At 44.7% G+C, this 19164-nt stretch overlaps 1 protein-coding gene across 2 annotated transcripts in view; it reads right to left on the bottom strand.

Annotated features, from left to right (window-relative positions):
• Positions 1–16424, bottom strand: part of LOC135036672 (protein argonaute-3) — a 239215-nt gene extending 222791 nt beyond the window's left edge. For both annotated transcript variants that reach the window (XM_063954469.1, XM_063954470.1), the window contains exon 1: positions 15457–16424. In XM_063954469.1, the coding sequence (XP_063810539.1) occupies positions 15457–15475 (19 nt within the window). In that variant the 5' untranslated portion in view covers positions 15476–16424. The remainder of the gene's footprint in view (positions 1–15456) is intronic.
• Positions 16425–19164: the final 2740 nt, after the last annotated feature.

Here is a 19164-nt window from a genome sequence, read left to right as displayed (position 1 = left end):
ATTATTATTATTAGTGTTCATTTTCACACCCTGCACCTAATTGGTGAGGAGAGCATATTTTCATTTTAAAGGGAAAAAGTTTAGCTGTGACAGCTCTACAGCTACTGTCACTGTAGAGATACACCACGTATAAAATTTTGACTTTCTAAATTAAAATACGCCCTTTTCACTGATTAGGTGCAGGGTGCTAGAATGAACACTAAACATAGTGAGCCCTATAGGAGAGTGGTATTCGGTATACCGGTTGTTGGGATACCGGCACCGGAATCCCGACAACCGGCATACCGACAACTTTTCTCCCTCTTGGGGGTCAATGACCCCCCTGGAGGGAGACTAGATAGTGCACCACCAGGCCCGCAGTGCGCCCGCAAGGGGCTCATTTTGCTCGCCCCGCTGTCAGCAAGCCGGCGGTCGGGATCTCGGCACCGGTATGCTGCTCACCGGGGACCCACCCGTATAGGAGGCTGCACATACCAGAGGAGGAAAAAAACAAACAGGAGAAAATTAGATGAATAAATCTACATGTATTAAATTCCCAAGTCCAACATACTTTTTCCAACAACAATCCATTACACACAGCTATGTGGGGGAGGTTATAAATATTAAGGGAATACAAAAGACCATTTCCTCAGTAGTACCTTGAGGAAAATGGTGATTACACTGAAATGTAGGTAAAGAAAGTGCTGTTGTTGATGTTAAAGCCCCAGAGTGCCACCAACCTTGTTTCTATATTTGATAGACACCTGTTCATATTCCCAGAGGGCAACGGGGTGAAGTTCATTAAATACGTGAATATATAAACACATTATGCATATCATTACATGTTCAAAAATAATAATAATAATAATAATAATAATAATAATAATAAATATTATTATACCTCACGGCAGAAAAGACAGGAGAGATAAAAATAAAGTATACTACAAAGTTTTTAATCATTTAAAAAAGCATAAAAGTTTATTTAATACAGCCTAATAACACTCAGAAATGCATAATGTGAGAATGCATAATCTGAAAACTCTTCAGCCTTAAAGGTCATGAACAGTTAAGACAATACACCACTTAACAAGTTAGGTCACCCATCTTGGTCCTCTATGACTAAGCGCAATGAAGAGAATGACTCATATCAGCGATTCATCAGTGAATCATATTTCTTTTTTGTAATGACGGCTGGTGAAACCACTGTGTAAGGCACTTCTGCAAACCCTCATAGACAAAACTTTATACAGAAGTGTAAGTATTGGGGGAATTATCAGTTAGGGATTTCATCTGGGTAAAACTATTAGTTTCATTGCTATGGAAATGAGTTTACTCTTACGCTGTTACTTGTTGACCTAAAGACTGCTTTTATTACTTCATTATACATTCGTTCACTATGTACAATAAAGAGGCATATATTGTTTGCAAGCAAATAACAGGTTGGGGAAACAACAACACTAGATGAACAAACAATAAAATAAAGTAAGAGAAAAAGAAACTAGTCAGTACAGTCAGAGCTGACATTCATTGTAGCTGTGCACCATCATAAAAGCCAGTCTGTTCACTCTGAGAAGAGCTACACAAATGAATAAAGTTACATTTACAGATACATGACATGAGAGTAAGCCACCTCCTAAGTAATGACTATACCCAATCCATAGCAGGAGGCGGAGAAAACAATGCTATGAAAACAAACATTTGGGGCTGCAAAGTTCTTTAGGTTGACGCCAAACTGCACTTATCAAGTACATGGTGAAAGGATGATGTGAGCCATCTGACCATATCACCTTACTACACTGTTAGATAATCTACAGCCTGTGCTCTTTGTATCTTTCAACTCTCTAAAAGTGCTTTGTCAGGTATGATGAGCAGTTTATTCATTGCAACCAGACTGTAAAAACCCACCATGAAAATTAGGACAATTTATTTTTTATTGTTGTTGAATTGGCTGCTTGTACCACAGAATGATATTTGCAGTCAATTGCTTCATAGTTGCTTACCAGTTTAGTTTTGTACTTTGATATGCATGGGCACATTATGACCCTGCAGTGATGGTGGCAAAACACATAGCAGTTCATGTTTTCCAGCCTTTTTTTTTTTTTTAGTTAGAAATGAATGCACCTGTGCACCAGCTAGGAAATCTGGAAAACATGAACCGTTAAGTGTCCTTGAGGACTTTCCCAGATTATGCACTTCCATGCAATGTTGCCATTTGCCAATGAATCTTCCCCCTGGAGTTCCAGGTCATCACCGATGCTCTGTCACGATCCGGGTAACTAAACGCCATTTCCTACCGGTCAGGTGTTTCCCCGAGATTGGCTCAGCGTGCCAGGGCCAGGTTATAACTATGTTTCCTTATAACTCTTTTGGTATTGCCCGCAGCGCTGACTCAGCGGCCTTCTTAGTGTGCTCACGTAACTGTGGAATGGCGCTTTCAGTCCCGTCGCGGCCGTCATCACCGCGCCCGTGGTCTCACCTCATGAAAGCGGGTGAGGCGACCTCCGTCTGCTGCGGCCGCTGCTGCCATCCCTGTGGCCACTGAACGTAGGTGGGAATGAATGTAGCCTCTGCTGTTGCGGCTTCCGCCGCCATTGCCGTTTGACACATGGTTCCTCAAGAGTATCTTTTCCCCTTCAAACTGGGTCATGGGCGCAGCCATGTTGGAGTGAATCACATGTTGCTCTCCTCTCCAATCCGCAGCGCTGCTGCTGCCTCTGCATAATTGTCAGCCAATCCCTGTTATCCTACAGGTATAAATATCCTGTCCCAGCACCCAGAAGATTGTCAGTGCTTCAATTGTCTCTCCAGTGAATCTAGTCTGCAGCTTCACTAAAGACTTCCCTGTGAATGCTCCCTGCGGTATAGCCGGACTCTCTTGTGTCTACCCTCTGCAGTGCAGCTCCAACTCCCCTGGAGTTATATCCTGTGGTACAGCCTGTCTCCATTGCTCCCGCACCCAGTATCAGCAGAGTGTGTACTCCGGCTTCCAGCAGCCACTCTCCAGCTGTTCTCTGTTTCCACTAAGTACTTTACCTGCGATCCCCAGCATCACTAAGTACTTTACCTGCGATCCCCAGCATCACTGAGTACTTTACCTGCGATCCCCAGCATCACTAAGTACTTTACCTGCAATCCCCAGCATCACTAAGTACTTTACCTGCGATCCCCAGCATCACTAAGTACTTTACCTGCAATCCCCAGCATCACTAAGTACTTTACCTGCGATCCCCAGCATCACTAAGTACTTTACCAGCAATCCCCAGCATCACTAAGTACTTTACCTGCAATCCCCAGCATCACTAAGTACTTTACCTGCGATCCCCAGCATCACTAAGTACTTTACCTGCGATCCCCAGCATCACTAAGTACTTTACCAGCAATCCCCAGCATCACTAAGTACTTTACCTGCGATCCCCAGCATCACTAAGTACTTTACCAGCAATCCCCAGCATCACTAAGTACTTTACCTGCGATCCCCAGCATCACTAAGTACTTTACCAGCAATCCCCAGCATCACTGAGTACTTTACCTGCGATCCCCAGCATCACTAAGTACTTTACCAGCAATCCCCAGCATCACTAAGTACTTTACCTGCGATCCCCAGCATCACTGAGTACTTTACCTGCGATCCCCAGCATCACTAAGTACTTTATCTACACTTCAAGCATCACAAGGCATCTCAAACTAAAGCTCCGGTTACTGGTCTCAAACCAGTAGGAACGCAGAGACTCTCTTTCTTTGACAGTTATTATTTCGTTGCACTTTCTTTGACTTTATTATTTAATAAACACCCTTAAAGGCACTTCCTGTTGTCGTGGTCACGCCTTCGGGCTTTGGTACTATTGCTTCTGCGCATGTCTAGGAGTCCCATCTCACCTCCTCATACCCCTTTTCCACTAGCTCAAAAAACACGGGTAAATGCACGGGGGCGCGCATTTACCCGTGTTTTTGGCAAGTGGAAAAGGGTAAACCCGGATCAAGTGACCCGTGAATCCTACCCGGCTATTTACCTGGGTAGGACACGGGAATGATCCGGGTAGGGTGTAGTGTAAACGGGAGCCGTGTCGATGCGACACGGCTCCCGTTTACACTGTATGGATGGGCGGCGCTGGGAGATCATGTGATCTCCCTGCGCCGCCCCTGCCGTGTAGCTAGAAGCGTCACCAACCCGGCATATGCCGGGTTGTGACTGCTAATGGGAAAGGGACCGAGCACGGGTCGCAGCAGGGGGCAGCTCCCGTGTCAGGCTCCCGGCTGCGACCCGTGCTCGTAGGTGTAAAAGGGGTATAAGTTTAGATACCCGTCAGCCCCTACAACTGAGGCTTCCCGCTACCGACACCAGCCCTCAGTTGTGACATGCTCATGATATATTAACAGGCTGAGCTGCCTTGGTAACTGAAGCTTCTAACTAATGTGACGCAACAATCATACCATATGTGTGAGAGGGGTGAAACATGCAAAACAGTTTTGGAATAGACAAAAGTCAAACTTCCTCTTAACTTGCGCACTGTGTGCACATGTTTTATCAGTCCCACTTGCAGTGCAATATGGTTTTCCCAGTGGTGTGCTTTTTGGCTTTACTTGCAACTCTTAATCAGGCCTTAAGGTGCAGACACATGGTGCGCTGTAGGCTTACGATTTTGACTAGAATAGTCAACATTGTAAGGAAAGTTAGTCAATATCGCACCGTATATATACAGCTTGCGATACCGGTGCGCGCTCCCGTGGGGGCAAGAAAAAATAGACTGTGCAGGCAAGTCAATTTTCATTATCTAGTACAAAGTATAGTCAAAATTGGCACAGTCAAACTCTCAAGTATAGATAGTAAAAATCGGAGATAGTCAATATCTCACCGTGGGCATGCACCTTTACACAAAATATGCTCAGACAAACCAAGTACCTGTTAGCAGTGCATTCACAATTAGGCAATCACATCTGGTGCATCAAATGCATCTGCGTATGTTAAGCAAGTGTGTGTACTTAAGATGATTTTCTTTTTACTAAAGATGGAGAGTTTTACCTGATGTCTTTTTTATAAAGTTTCATTAAAGCATAATAGCTAATGCAGATTTCACAAGCATGGGTGTAAGTGTACGAGATTTGGGGCACAACAGAGTTCAGCTCTGCATCAGGTCCAAACGACACCATGCAGACAACAGAAATTGGACACTGACAGCAAATGGATCAGCAAGATTTTATTGATATCAGTACTTTGCATGTCCACCACGTGCAGCGATTATTGCAGACACAATGTTTGGCAAACTGTCCACAAGTTCCTGGCCAACAGCAGGTGGCATGTATTGCCATTCAGCCTTAAGTACAGTGACCAAATGTGACACTGAGGAAGGTTGAGATGGCCTAGAACACACCCGTCGCTCCAATTCCTCCAAGAGGTTCCCATTGGTTAATTCTCGACTCTGGGCCGTCCAGTCCATCCAGGTTACTGAATGTTTACCAATCCATTATCGCCCTGGAAACATGACAACGCGCAGCCTACAATGATCCCCTTTTCAAACTCAGCTCCTTCCAGCAAGCCATTTTGCAAATGATCTAATCAGTGGCCCTCTACCCATTCTACCTGGCTCTCATGCCAACCCTTACTTAAATCTCTCCCCTCTATACTGCTATTGCTCAAAAAGATTCTTCAATGCAGATGATACCCAAACGTATATCTTTTACGGATCTCTCACCATCTAATCTGGCAAGCATTGCTGCATGTTGTCATTTCATTGTGGATATCCTCTTGCCACCATTTTTTTTCATAAACTATTAATATTCCTAGAAACCAAGAAAAGCTATCTATCTTCAATCTCTATTTCTGTTGCAAACACAATAAACACTATACTAAGTATGTCTGTAAATATATGCTTTCTGTGCTTCATGTTTTATGTTCGCACCCAAATTGTAAACCACCTTTCTTAATCAATGACCAGATTAATTCAATAATGTGTGTGTGTTACATTCACTTTAGATATATGTGGAACATTTCATACATCCAACAGCATTATTTTCAGTAATATACGTGGGCAGTTGTAAGTACATTAACAAAGTGATGGGCGTTTAATGGTGAATTTTAAATTAATTGTAACATGTTAGGGCAGATAACACTGTGCATGTATTCTGGATATATACAAGTTTATTCCAATGTAATGCCAGTGTGCATGTAACAACCAACAGAACATGGCAATTCATGTATTAGGCTGTAAGTTAAGAACCCAGCATTACCTTTCATTTCTTACTACACAAAATGTATGACAAAGTAAATAATATAAAGTGCGCTCTCTCTCTGAGCAACCTGCAGAGCTCCGGGTTTGCCACATACTGTTCTGCCGATTACAAATCATGGTGATCAGATACATGAATACTGTTTTCATGGTCATATTGTCACTAAGGAGTAATGTTTTGCAGTAGACAGACTGGAGAAAATAAAATCATGACAAAGTTTTGTCTGCTAGACAACTACATTTATCAAGAATGTCTGTGCACTATTTCTAGTGGTCATAGTATCATTATTATTGTTTATTTATATGGCACCAAAAGGGATCCGCAGCGCCCATTACAGAGTACATAAGCAAATGAGCAAAACAAGAAATAAATGCCCTTATTTATCAATGAGTGATACATTTCACTGTGAGTGATAAATTGCACCAGACAATCAGCTCCTAACTGCCATTTTTCAAACACAGTCTAACATGGCAGTTAGGAGGTGATTGGCTGGAAATGTATCACTCATTGATAAATGAGGGCAAAAGCACTTACAGTTTCAGACAATATAGAACAAGTACAAGGTATATACAGAAAACCAGGGATTTGTACAAAAGGGAGTTCTGAGTACAAGACAGTGTAAGGAAGAGAAGGAAAGGCAAAGGAAAGGCACACGAGGAAAGAAGGCCCTGCTCTTGTGAGCTTACAGTCTAAAAGGTGACGGGATAACATGCCGGACTAACACAAAAGGGGTAGACAGTGAGCGTGGACAAGAGGGTTAAGAGGACAGTTGGCTGGGATTGGTGAGGAAGTACATCTTGATAGCCTGTTTGAAGTTATGTAGAGAGTTGGAGAGTCGTATGGGTAGAGGTAGGAGTGGGAGGAGGTAATCAGATGGCAGGAGAGGCGGCGTGCATTAGCAGAGCGAAGAGTAATTGATGATTCCTATTAAGGCTAGTCAAGTTGAGTTGGGCGTCATTCTCTGTCCACATGTGTGAATCCCAGACAGGTATGTCACTATAAAGTAACATTTTAACTCTTTAACATAAACAAACCTTCCTCTACATCAGTGCTCAAATTATGTCTTTGGTAGACAATACGGGGCAGAGTCAATTAGCCATGGGAATTGCCACTTGGACGTAGCTCTGTTATTCAATTAGGAAAATAAACGTCAGATGCACCCTCTGATGTTTACCGCATGGGGTAACTATAGATCCAGAACTTAACCCGGGAGCTATAGTGCCAAGTAATTGAATAGCTCTAGGCGTTAATCCCGGAGCTGTGCGGTGCATCTCATTGCTAACTGAATATGCCCCTAATAGTGCACGTTTTCCACAAGTGAAATAATTAGTAACAACTGTAGATCTTTTAAAATGTATGGCAGTCAGCAATGAATACACCTGTGGCTCCAGCAAGGAGATGTGGAAAGCATGCACTGTTAGTGTGTTCAGCATTTCACATGGTTTTAATCAGCCATAGAACCTATGTAATTCATGAGTTTAAAGGGATAGTATGGTAAGTCTACTTTAAGGTCGTGTTTACATACTTTACCTAAACCTCTCTGCTACTTTTAACACAACTGAGCCCTCTTTTCTTCTACTATACAATTCACTTGAATGGCCTTCTCTCCTATTTCATTTCACACCTTTCCAACAACTCCTTAATGGCCTATTCTTCTAACACACTGAGCCGGATGGAATGACGCCCGAGATTGCCAGAGGTGCGAGATGCTATTCGACCTTGAATGTTTTTTTAAAGGGGTAATCACTTACAAGGCAAAGCCTTGTAAGTGATTGCCCCTTTAAAAAAAAAAAAAAAAAAAGTCTGATATTAGCCGGCATCTCGCACCTCCTGTGATCTCAGGCGTTATTACACTTATACAGTACTTTTCTGTCTTATGCTTGGCACACACAATTTGAGCAGATTTTATAGGGGAGTATGCAAGAGTGTTAACTGATAAACGGCTGAGGTTTCTGCCTTTCTGCCTCAAGCTTAATCGATTACATTGATGGAGCAGGAAGACAGATAACACGGCTTTTGAATCTTGCTTATACACATTTTACTGCATCTCAAGATGCTTCTGTATTTATGGACTCTGCTGCATCTTTTTGTCTCCTACATTGCTATCACTGAATTGTAAACTTATAACATTTCTATGGCATTTGTATTGTAATATTTGCAGCTTTTGACAAACCGACTCCTGCAACGGTCAGATTGGGAGGTCAAGATTTTTATTTCTGCTTAAAACTGCGATCCCCAACTACCAGATGCATTGAATAAACCACACTCTGGGATAGTAACAGCTTAGTGTACGGTGATCCCATAATTACGACAAGAATCGTTTATCGGATCTGCAGCGTGTACTCAGATTAAGCCAAGATGTAACAAAAGGGCAAATGTATTAAGCCTGAAGAAGTGATAATGAAGTGATAAGTGTATGGTGATAACGCACCAGCCAGTCAGCTCCTGTCAATTTACATATTGGAGCTGATTGGCTGGTGCGTTATCACTTTGCACATATAACAGCTTTATCACTTCTCCAGGTTTAATACATCTGCTCCAGTAACTTAAGCATTCTCATGCACCTCCTAGCTCAGTAACTGCAACCTCCCCTTATCTCTTATTCCTCTCACTTATCTGTTCTAAAAAGTTCTCGTGTTGCTACACATATATAGCTCTGCATATTTATACAATGGTTAGAGATATCATCCAGAATCTAATTCACCGCCAAAGTCCTCAACACCACCATCCTTCCATAACTGTAACCTCAACCTGAGATACCATCCCTTACCTATGACACAGACCTGCCTCTAACCTGCTGTCAATCTCCTCTCTAGTAATCACTTCTCTCTCTCTCCTATACCACAAACCACTTACCTGATTATCTACCAATACTGATCGGACTCTGCTTCGACCCTTACCAGTTCTTTGAAAATTCATCTCCTTTCATTTATACAGAGCGGATATTGCACTGCTCTGTACATTGAGGGGGATCATTACACCAACAAAATGCACACGAAGACATGAAACAGAAAGATAGCCCTTTGTAATATGCATTCAAAATATCTCTATATAAAAACATACATAGTGAATCTTTAAATAAGGACTCAATAAGGTTTAGGGCGAGATGCAGCAAGCAGAAAACTGCAACCAAACCAGCGAAAACGACATTTCCGGATGTTTGGCCACGTATCACATATGCACCAAGTCCGGGAATGCAATAGATTCTGGGGCCTGGATGCACTGCCCCGCTGAGAGGGATCCAACCAGATCACTCCCAGCTCCCACCGCCACACGTGCGTCACTCGAAGCATGCGCAGATATGACTCCAGGTCCTAAACCCAGAAGTCCTATCCTTGCAAAGGACAGCTCTTACCGCAAGATCTGTCCTTTGTGATTCTCTTCATGCATACGGCATTAGCAAATGCCTAATTGCATGAAGAGTGGCAGGATGCATCGCAGGCAAAATGCGATGCTTGCTGCATCCCGCCCATAATCACCACTGCAGCTGGTAATTATAAGAATGGATAAATGGAAGAAGAGCTAAAAAAAAACAATCAAGTGACACGGGTGTTAGTTGATTAATCCATTGAATTTAGCCCTGATTAACAATAGCTGCTCCCTGCACAGGAGTGTACGATTCTTCCAACACAGGGGGTACTTCAGATCTGATCGCAAGAGCAAATTTGTTGGCGAATGGGCAAAACCATGTGCACTGCAGGGGGGGGGGGGGGGCAGATACAACATGTACAGAGAGAGTAATGGTGCGTACACACGGTAAGATATTTTCTTACGATTTTGACTATATAGTCAAAATCGTAAGAAAAGTTAGTGGAGATCGCAAGGTGAAAGTCACCTTGCGATTCCAATGCACGGTCGGCATCGCAAGCCTAGACAGTCAAAATTGACTTGCCTGCACAGTCTGTCTCGTAGAAAAGACAGTCAAAATTGACACTTATCCAAAATCGCACATAGTCAGTATCGCAAGCACAGTCATTATATGCTTGTGATACTGACTTAGTCCCTGTCGAATATTGAGAATCGGGGTTAGCCAGAATCTCACCGTGTGTATGCACCTTTAGATTTGGGTGGGTTATATTGTTTCTGTGCAGGGTAAATACTGGCTGCTTTATTTTTACACTGCAATTTAGATTTCAGTTTGAACACACCCCACCCAAATCTAACTCTCTCTGCACATATTATATCTGCCATCCCCCCTTCCCCTGCAGTGCACATGGTTTTGTCCATTTGCTAACAATTTTGCTGCTGCGATCAGATCTGAATTAGGCCCACAGTGCAGTGAGCTTTAACTCCACACCGGCAACAGTGTCTTATCTGGAGAGAGGAAGTCACGGCAGGAAGCTCCATTACCGACACTCACCACTAGTGTTGATAGCTGCTTAAGTCCCATAATTGCGATAAGGCAGTGGACCTCTCAGATCAGCAATATTTTGTTATCATCCTCTTATTTTGGGGTTAAGTTTGAAGATTTTACATCATTAACAGGGTTCAACACTTCCTACCTTACCAGTGATGGTACAGTGTGAGTAACCCCACAATTGCCTAATTCTCAAGATCTGCGAACAGACCACACCTTCTATTGCTCTATCAAGTTTTTATATTTTAAATGGACGGTGGTCTGGTATGACTAATTCGGTAATATCTAGGATTTTCATTTTTATTTGGAGTCTTCGATCTATATCGAAGGATATAGATCAGACCCTTTCTCATCCAGGATGCTACTAAGATCATTATTCACTCACGGATTATTTCCAGACTGGACTACTGTAATCTCCTCCTAACTGGCCGACCTGACAATTACCTCTCTCCACTCCAATCAATCCTAAATGCTGCAGCCCAGCTCATCTTCCTCACCGAACGCACTACATCCTCCTCCCCTCTCCTACAAGCCCTTCACTGGCTCCCCTTCCCTTTCAGAATCCAATTCAAACGTCTCCCACTCACAAAGCACTCACCCACTCCTCTCCCACTTACATATCTGACCTTATCTCCCTTTACTCTCCCACCCGTCCTCTTCGCTCTGCTAATGCACGCAGACTCTCCTGTCTTCTGGTTACTTCCTCCCACTCCTATCGCCAAGATTTTTCACGTGCTTCTCCCTTTCTCTGGAATTCTTTACCTCTCCCCCTCAGACTCTCCACCCCTCTACAAAACTTCAAACGGGCTCTTAAGACCCACTTCTTTACCAAACCCAGCCAAATCTCATCCTAACCCTCTGTTCCACGCTCTCTATGTACCCCATCTGTGTCACCCCTGTCTGTCCACCCCTCCCCTTAGAATGTAAGATCTCACGAGTAGGGCCCTCTTCCCTCATGTGCTTATCCTTTTCTTACTTTAATAATCCTCAACTGCCCAAATCCTGCAGTTTTTTGGCCACCTTGGAACTTATCTCTATGTCGTTTACTGGTTTAGTTATGCTTAGTTACCCTGTACTTGTCCTATATTGTCTTCAACTGTAAGTCACTGTTTTCCTGTTTTGATTATGTGCACATGTACTCTTTAATTGGGCGCTGCGGAACCCTTGTGGCGCCATATAAAGGATAATAATAATAATAATATACTGGTGACATTTATCCATTTTAATAATAGAGTCCCAATTTTAAGATTTACTATACACTGTATATGTTTTTATACAGAGATATTTTGTATGTGTATTATTGCATTAGGTGTTTTGCTTGTTAGCTAAAATACTTATTTACTATATATGGCCTTTAGTTTACACGAAATGCACCCCCATTGCTGGTATTATAATCACCTTCCTATTTTTAAAAAATAAAGAAGTGATACATATTGTAGGGGAATAAGAATTGTAGCTGTTGGTGGGGAAAGCGAGTGGCTACTGTAAGGTAGCAGATTTACCAATTGGCAGCAGTACTACTTCTGAGTAACTACTGCACCCGTATGCTTGCAAACTAACAAGGACTTCCTGAAGCAATGGGGAATGGATGAACAGTAAACTATGATAAAGTAAATTTACAGAGATTCGATTTATTCTATCTTCTAAACGCCTTATATTTTTTGTTTTTTTATTGAAATCACTTTAATATAAGGCAGATTGTATTTTCTTTTAATTTTAGTGGTCATTTGTGATAAAATACATGTTTCCAAATCAAAATGCTGTATTCATACATTGGGGGTTATTCAGGTTGGATTGCAGATTCTACTACAAAACAGAATCTGCAACCCTTTCTATCACATGTGGGGGCCGCCCAGCACAGGGCAATGCCACCCAGCATGCTGACCGTCCCGCCAAGCCGTTGCGACGCAATTTAATTGTGGTCAAAGCAACTGTGGATGATCGGCCCGCGAATGTCTTTGCAAGTCAATCAGGCAGAGGCGTTCGCAGCCAATGCGATCCCATCGCATTGGCCGGCGCGCACAGGACGGGACCTGCATGTGCGCATTGGCGCCTAATCTGGCAAATTGTGGTGACCTGAATAAGGCCCATAATAGGCAGTCCATTTTGGGAAGAAAATACAGATGTTTAAAAAAAAAAGTATAATTTACTTTCAGATATTTGAAGTCGAATATTGTCACAGAGGCATTTTTTTCTACCACCAGAGCAAGGCCATTATTATTTTTTAACTTCTAGAACCAATGGTAAACATATTTCTCTCTAACTTGGGCACAGATGCCATCGGAATAAAGTAAGATATAGCAAAAGAGGGGTAGTAGTGATTAAAACAACAAAATCTAAGTACATGCAGAACACTTATATTATGAAGTTTCAGGAACAGTACTAAAGATTCACAAAATGCCAAGTAGTTTCCAGACTTGGTTCAACAGTACACAGGGGCTGCGCAGTAAATGCAAAGGCTGTGAAAACACTCTAGTAGTTCTTCACTTTGCTGTGCGTGCCCGCAGACTTATAGCCAGAATTACCGAGCTCCACACTCAACGTAATGGAACCCGGTGAACAAGAGACTGATGGGGCTGATTCAGACCTGATCACTGCTGTGCATTTTCGTATAGCGGGTGACCAGGCCTGAATTTCGCGTGCACCGCAATGCGCAGGTGCGACAGGCCGCAGTGACAGGGAGCACCGTGCAGCAAAGGAATGGTGCAACAAAAATCAACTGCACGGGCGATCGCAAGGTGAATGACAGGAAAAGGCCGTTTGTGGGTGGCAACTGACTGTTTTAGGCGAGTGTCCGGAAAAACGCAGGAGGGACCAGGCGTTTGGAGGCAGTGTTTCTGACGTTAGCTCCGGCCCCGATCATCGCACTGGAAGAGCAAGTCCTGGTCTGTGCAGAGACTGCACAACACTCTCCTGCACATGCGATCGCACCCCTGCACAGAGATTTCCCCCTTACCCTGAAGGCAGCGACTACATGATCGCAGGGATCCAATAAACGCACCCTAACGATCAGGTCTGAATTAGCTCCTGTATCCACGGTAAGCTGACTGCATGGGACTCTGAATAGGTCACACAGGTAAAAAAGGGACTACAGTTATACCACTTTTACACAAAAAATTGCGAGTCGCAGCTGGGAGCCTGAGACGGGTGCTACCCGACTGCGACCCGCGTTAGCCCCCTTTCCCACTGCAGTCACCAACCTGGCATACTGCCGGATTGGTGATGTTGCCGATGATGCGACGGGGGCGGTGCTTGGAGATCACATGATCTCTAAGCGCCACCTGTCCATTCACTGTGAACGGGAAGAAGGGTTGATGCGACCCGGCTCCAGTTTACACTGCACAGTTTGCCGGGTTGAACACGTGTTCAACCCTGCAAACTACCAGAGTTGGAATACCGATGCAATAACCCGTGTTATATGCTGGCGGTGTAAAAGGGAAATTATTTATATAGCGCACACATATTCAGCAGAACTTTACAGAGAATATTTGTCCATTCACATAAGTCCCTGCCCCAGTGGAGTTTACAATCTATATCTCCTACTACAAACACACAAATATCCAGTATACAGTTAGTATTGGTCTGGAGCCAGTTAACCTATCTGTATGTTTTGGGATTGTGGGAATCCCACTCTAGCATGTGAAGAATACGCAAACTCCACAAATCAAAAGCAGGACTTAAGTGCTGTGGGGCAGTAATGCTAACCATTACATTAACCAAGGCTGTCAATGGGGGTCATTTCGACTCGATCGCTGCAGTTTATCGCAGCGATCGGGTCGGAACTGCGCCGGCGCCGCAGTACACTGGCGCATGCCGGACGGCCGAAGGTCGCTGGGCGGGAGGGGGCGGCACGACGGCATTTAGCCGCAGTTATGGGGGCACGGTCTAGCCAACGCAGGCGTGGCCGGACCATGCAGGGGGCAGGCCGCAGCCGCTGTGTGACGTCACACGCAGCCGCTGCGACCAGGGGCAGCGACGATCAACGCCCGGGTGGGATCTGGCATTGGAGAGGTGAAAGGGGTATAAGGGGTTTATAGAAGTGGATATGTTGCCCATAGCAACCTATCAGATTCTAGATATTATCTTCTAGAAAGTGCTAGATAAATGAGTAGAACATGATTGGTTACTATGGACAACAGCTTCACTATTATAAACCCACCCTTTAGCTAATATACCCCGAGAGTTCAGAGAACGTTTAAGAACCACTGTGCTAACTAATGGTGACGTCAATACAAATCTGCAATTTAATAATATTCTCCACACCTGATAATTATATAAAAATAAGTATTTCTGGAAAAACTGAGTATTTTACTTGGAAGCCCATTATTTGAAAATGATTGTGTAAAGCATATTTTAGTAATTTAAGATATTACTTAAAGAACGCTACATTCTACCAAACTCTTAAGATGGGTACACACTATACAATCTATCGTCCAATATATCATTGCGACGCAGATCAGACTGATATATTGTACACATGGTATACTGTATTCACCCAATCTGTAGTTAAACACAAATGTTTGGATACACAGATCTCCAAAACCAAGTCTTAGCATAAAATAAAGCAAAAGCTTGCGGCTGGAAATAACTATAGCAGAGCTCATCATACTGTATTACATGGTGGACATCAAATATTTGTTTTACAGGTTTATTCACAATGTTTAAATGGGAAAAACTATATATGAAGCCTGATGGTGAAAACCGAAATAAAAGCAACTCTACAAAAAGTTTACTTCCAGTAACACATTTCTAAAGAAATTATCCAATGACTGTCGGCGGGATCACGGTCATTGTTGCTATACTAGTAGAAACAAAGACCATGGATGACTATGGCAGGACAAGAATCTCCACTCCCTGATACTCCGATGACCAAACTGTGCTAGAAGCCTTTTTACCTGCGGTTCCGATTTCCATTCATGGAGGTCAGTGTCTGGCTGTCCCGAATCTGTGGATCCCAATCTGAGGGTGAAAGGATGGAAGGTCCTGTATCCACCGCCCTCGCCGGCTCTTTCCTCTGTTAATGGTCCTTGGGCAATTAGTGCAACTGTCACAAAATGGCACTCCTGATCTAAAAGACAGGCACTGGAAAAGCAATTTGCTGATTGGCTACACTTTTATGGATTCCTAGTTTGGATCTCCCTCTCTTTGATTGGTTGGCTCTTCTCTGACTTAACCCTGGAGCAGAGAGATGTCACCTGATTGGCTGACTCCTTTGACACCTGTAATGTCAGCTGGAAGGTGAGAGCAGAGCAGCAGCTGGCTGCGATTAGGGTGTGGTGGTGGTGGTGCCCAGGTCCAGCAGCTGACTGGCCGTTACCGTGGTGATGGCTGAGTCACCTCTTGGTCCTCATCTCTACCCCGGCTGTGTGTATGGATTGGCAGGCGCTGATTGGCTTTCCTGCACTCTCTTCCTCCTTATTGGTGGCTAGCGCTACCTGTCCACTACTCCGAGCAAGCCATGGCCATGAGTCAGGAGGAGGCGCGCTATGATTGGCTGGATTCCCCCTCAACCACCTGAGCGGAGTGAGAGGATGCGTGCTGTGATTGGTCGGTGCTGGCTGCTGGTGGTCCGCTGGTGGAGACTGATAGGCGAGAAGAGGCGATTGGCTAGTCAGCTGCGCTGCTTCCACGTCAGCCCTTGTAATTCCCTGCACGCTCGGCGTTAACGTAGTGGCCGCCGGCAGCTTTTGGTCCCCCCAGCTTCTTTCACTACTAAGGAGGAGTTAGATTCTGACGGCTCCCTCCTCCTGCCCCCTCCCCCGGAGGCCGGACATAGCGTCAATAAGCGCTTCACTGCCAGGAAGACTCTCCTACCGGTAACACAGTGCTCATCACCCGTCACTTCCGCCTACAGGAAATATTGGATCTGCGGGTCATGCGCGTGTGCGCATGCGCGGCACTGACACTAAGCGAATCCTTACTGCGCATGCTCGCTGCTTGTACAGCAGTGTCCCGTGCCGACTCAAGACTGGGTACCCGGTCCGCGCTGCGTTCGCTCTACTGTGTACTGTACCCTGGCACCGACACTCGGGGGCAGATCTATTAAGCCTAGTGAAGTGATAAAGTGGAAGGTGATAACGCACCAACCAATCAGCTCCTAACTTCCATGTTACAGGCTGGGTTTGAAAAATGACAGTTAGGAGCTGACTGGCTGATGCGTTATCACCTTCCACTTTATCACTTCACCAGGCTTAATAAATCTGCCCCACGGTGCCGCCTGCTGTGCTGCTCAAGTACCCAGTCTGCTCTCACCTTTATTGCCGGTACTTTGAGCTAACTGACGCTCACCTTATGTTGCATTTTGGTTTGTATCACCAGCAGCTGGTGCCGCCACTACCCATCTCACCTGACCGTGCAACCCCCTGCAGGTATTCTAATGTGAAGTCCATTACTTCGTCACAATTTTTTACTATTGCTAATGTTCATTTTAATTTAAATCACTTTCTCTTACCAATACCCCTTCCAGACATTGCTAAGCATCTAAAAAAAAAAAACACTAACCACATGAGTGCTGCTTACTGCCTGGAAATCTCAAGCTCCACTGCACCTACTGTACCACAGATGCTCTCACGAAAAAGATCTGGTTTGTTTAGACAGGCCTGGCCAACCTGCTGCTCTGAAACTACATTTCTCATACGTCCTAGAGGATGCTGGGGTCACCATTAGAACCATGGGGTATAGATGGGTTCTGCAGGAGACATGGGCACTTTAAGACTTTGAAAGGGTGTGAACTGGCTTCTCCCTCTACGCCCCTCCTCCATATTCCAGTTTTAGAATTGTGCCCAGTGAGACAGGGGAGCTCTACTGAGTTTCTTTGAAAAAGACTTATGTTAGGTTTTTTATTTTCAGGGTGGCTGCTGGCAACAGTCTCCCTACTTCTTGGGACTTAGGGGAGAGAAGTATGACCAACTTCTAGTGAGTTCAATGGCTCTGCTTCTGGCTGACAGGACACCATTAGCTCCTGAGGGTGATGATTGCTGGGTACGCCTAGATGCTCACTCCCACAACCTGCCGTCACCCTCTTACAGAGCCAGAAGTCAGAAGACAGGTGAGTAGCAGAAGAAAAGAAGACTTCTTCAGTGACGGCATTCTGAGGTACCGCGCGGCGAACGGAACGCTGCGCGCCATGCTCCCACACACACAGCACTGCAGGGCGCGGGGGGACGCCCTGGGCAGCAAAAATCCACAATTTCCACTGGCAAGAGGGGACATTAGTGACAAGGCACTGTCCTAACCCCTGCCAGTATAATTATTTATTCAAATAAGTGGGACAAGCGCGCCATTAAGGGGGCGGAGCTTCTTCCTCAGAGCTCACTCTCAGCTCGACACCATTTCCTCTCCACAGGGCTGCAGAGACGCTGGTCCTTCCTCACACTGCTGACAAGTATCAGGGTGCAAAACGGGGTGGGGGGTGGGGGGGGGGCACAGTATAATTTGGTGCAATATATTTGATATTTAAAGCGCTACAGGTCTGGGGCATTTGTTAGTGTTTCAGACCCGTTAACTTGGCGCTGGCTTGTGAGCTGGCAAGTCCCCTCTGTGTCTCGCTGACAGACTTGACTGTGGGTCTGTCCCCTATATGCCCGGTGTGTCTGTGGGTGTTTGGTACACGTGTGTCGACATGTCTGAGTGCTCTTCCCAGGAGGAGGCTGTATTAGGGATACAAACGGCTGTGGGGGTGACCCTGTCGGCACCGCCGACTCCTGATTCGGTAAATGTTTTGAATGCTAATGTGGCTCTTATCAGAAAGAGATTAGATAAGTCTGAGTCTCAGACCCAGGCATGGAAGAAATCTGTGGAGGATGTGTTATTACAAGTACAGGACCCCTCGGGGTCACAAAACCGTACTTTTGCCCAGTTAGCAGACACTGGTACCGACACGGACACTGATTCCAGTGTCGACTATAGTGATTCCAGATTAGATCCAAAATTAGAAAAGAGCATTCAGTACATGATTGTGGCGGTTAAAGATGTATTACATATCACTGAGGACCCTGCTGTTCCTGATTAAAAGGTCTGTATGTATAAGGAAAAGAAACCTGAGATAACGTTTCCTCCCTCTCATGAATTGAACACTGTATTTGAAAAAGTCTGGGAAAGCCCTGCCAGAAAATTTCAGATTCCCAAAAGTATTCCGGTGGTTTATCCGTTTCCCTCTGGGGATAGGGAAAAGTGGGAGTCACCCCCCATTGTAGACAAGGCCTTATCACGTTTGTCTAAAAAGGTGGCTCTCCCGTCACCTGGCACGGCAGCCCTTAAGGACCCTGCGGATCGTAAGCAAGAAACTACGTTAAAATCCATTTATGCGACCACAGGTACGCTACTCAGACCTGTCATTGCATCTCCGTGGGTGAGTAGTGCTATCATAAAGTGGGCAGATAACTTGTCATCTGATATAGATACCCTAGATAGGGATAGCATCCTCTTGACGCTGGGTTATATCAAGGACACTGCAGCGTACCTAAAGGAAACTGCGAGAGATATTACTCTCGCAGACTCTGCTTCACAAGCGTAAGACACCTCATCAGTCAACAGCTTGAACCTGACATTCTGCAGTACTGACAGCCCAGTCTCTGTGTTTTGACTCATAACACAGAGACTGG

The sequence above is a fragment of the Pseudophryne corroboree genome, chromosome 2 (assembly GCF_028390025.1).
Source record: "Pseudophryne corroboree isolate aPseCor3 chromosome 2, aPseCor3.hap2, whole genome shotgun sequence".
Classification (NCBI taxonomy): domain Eukaryota; kingdom Metazoa; phylum Chordata; class Amphibia; order Anura; family Myobatrachidae; genus Pseudophryne; species Pseudophryne corroboree.
Note: the sequence above shows the minus strand (reverse complement) of the source record. Positions and strands in the feature narration are given on the sequence as shown.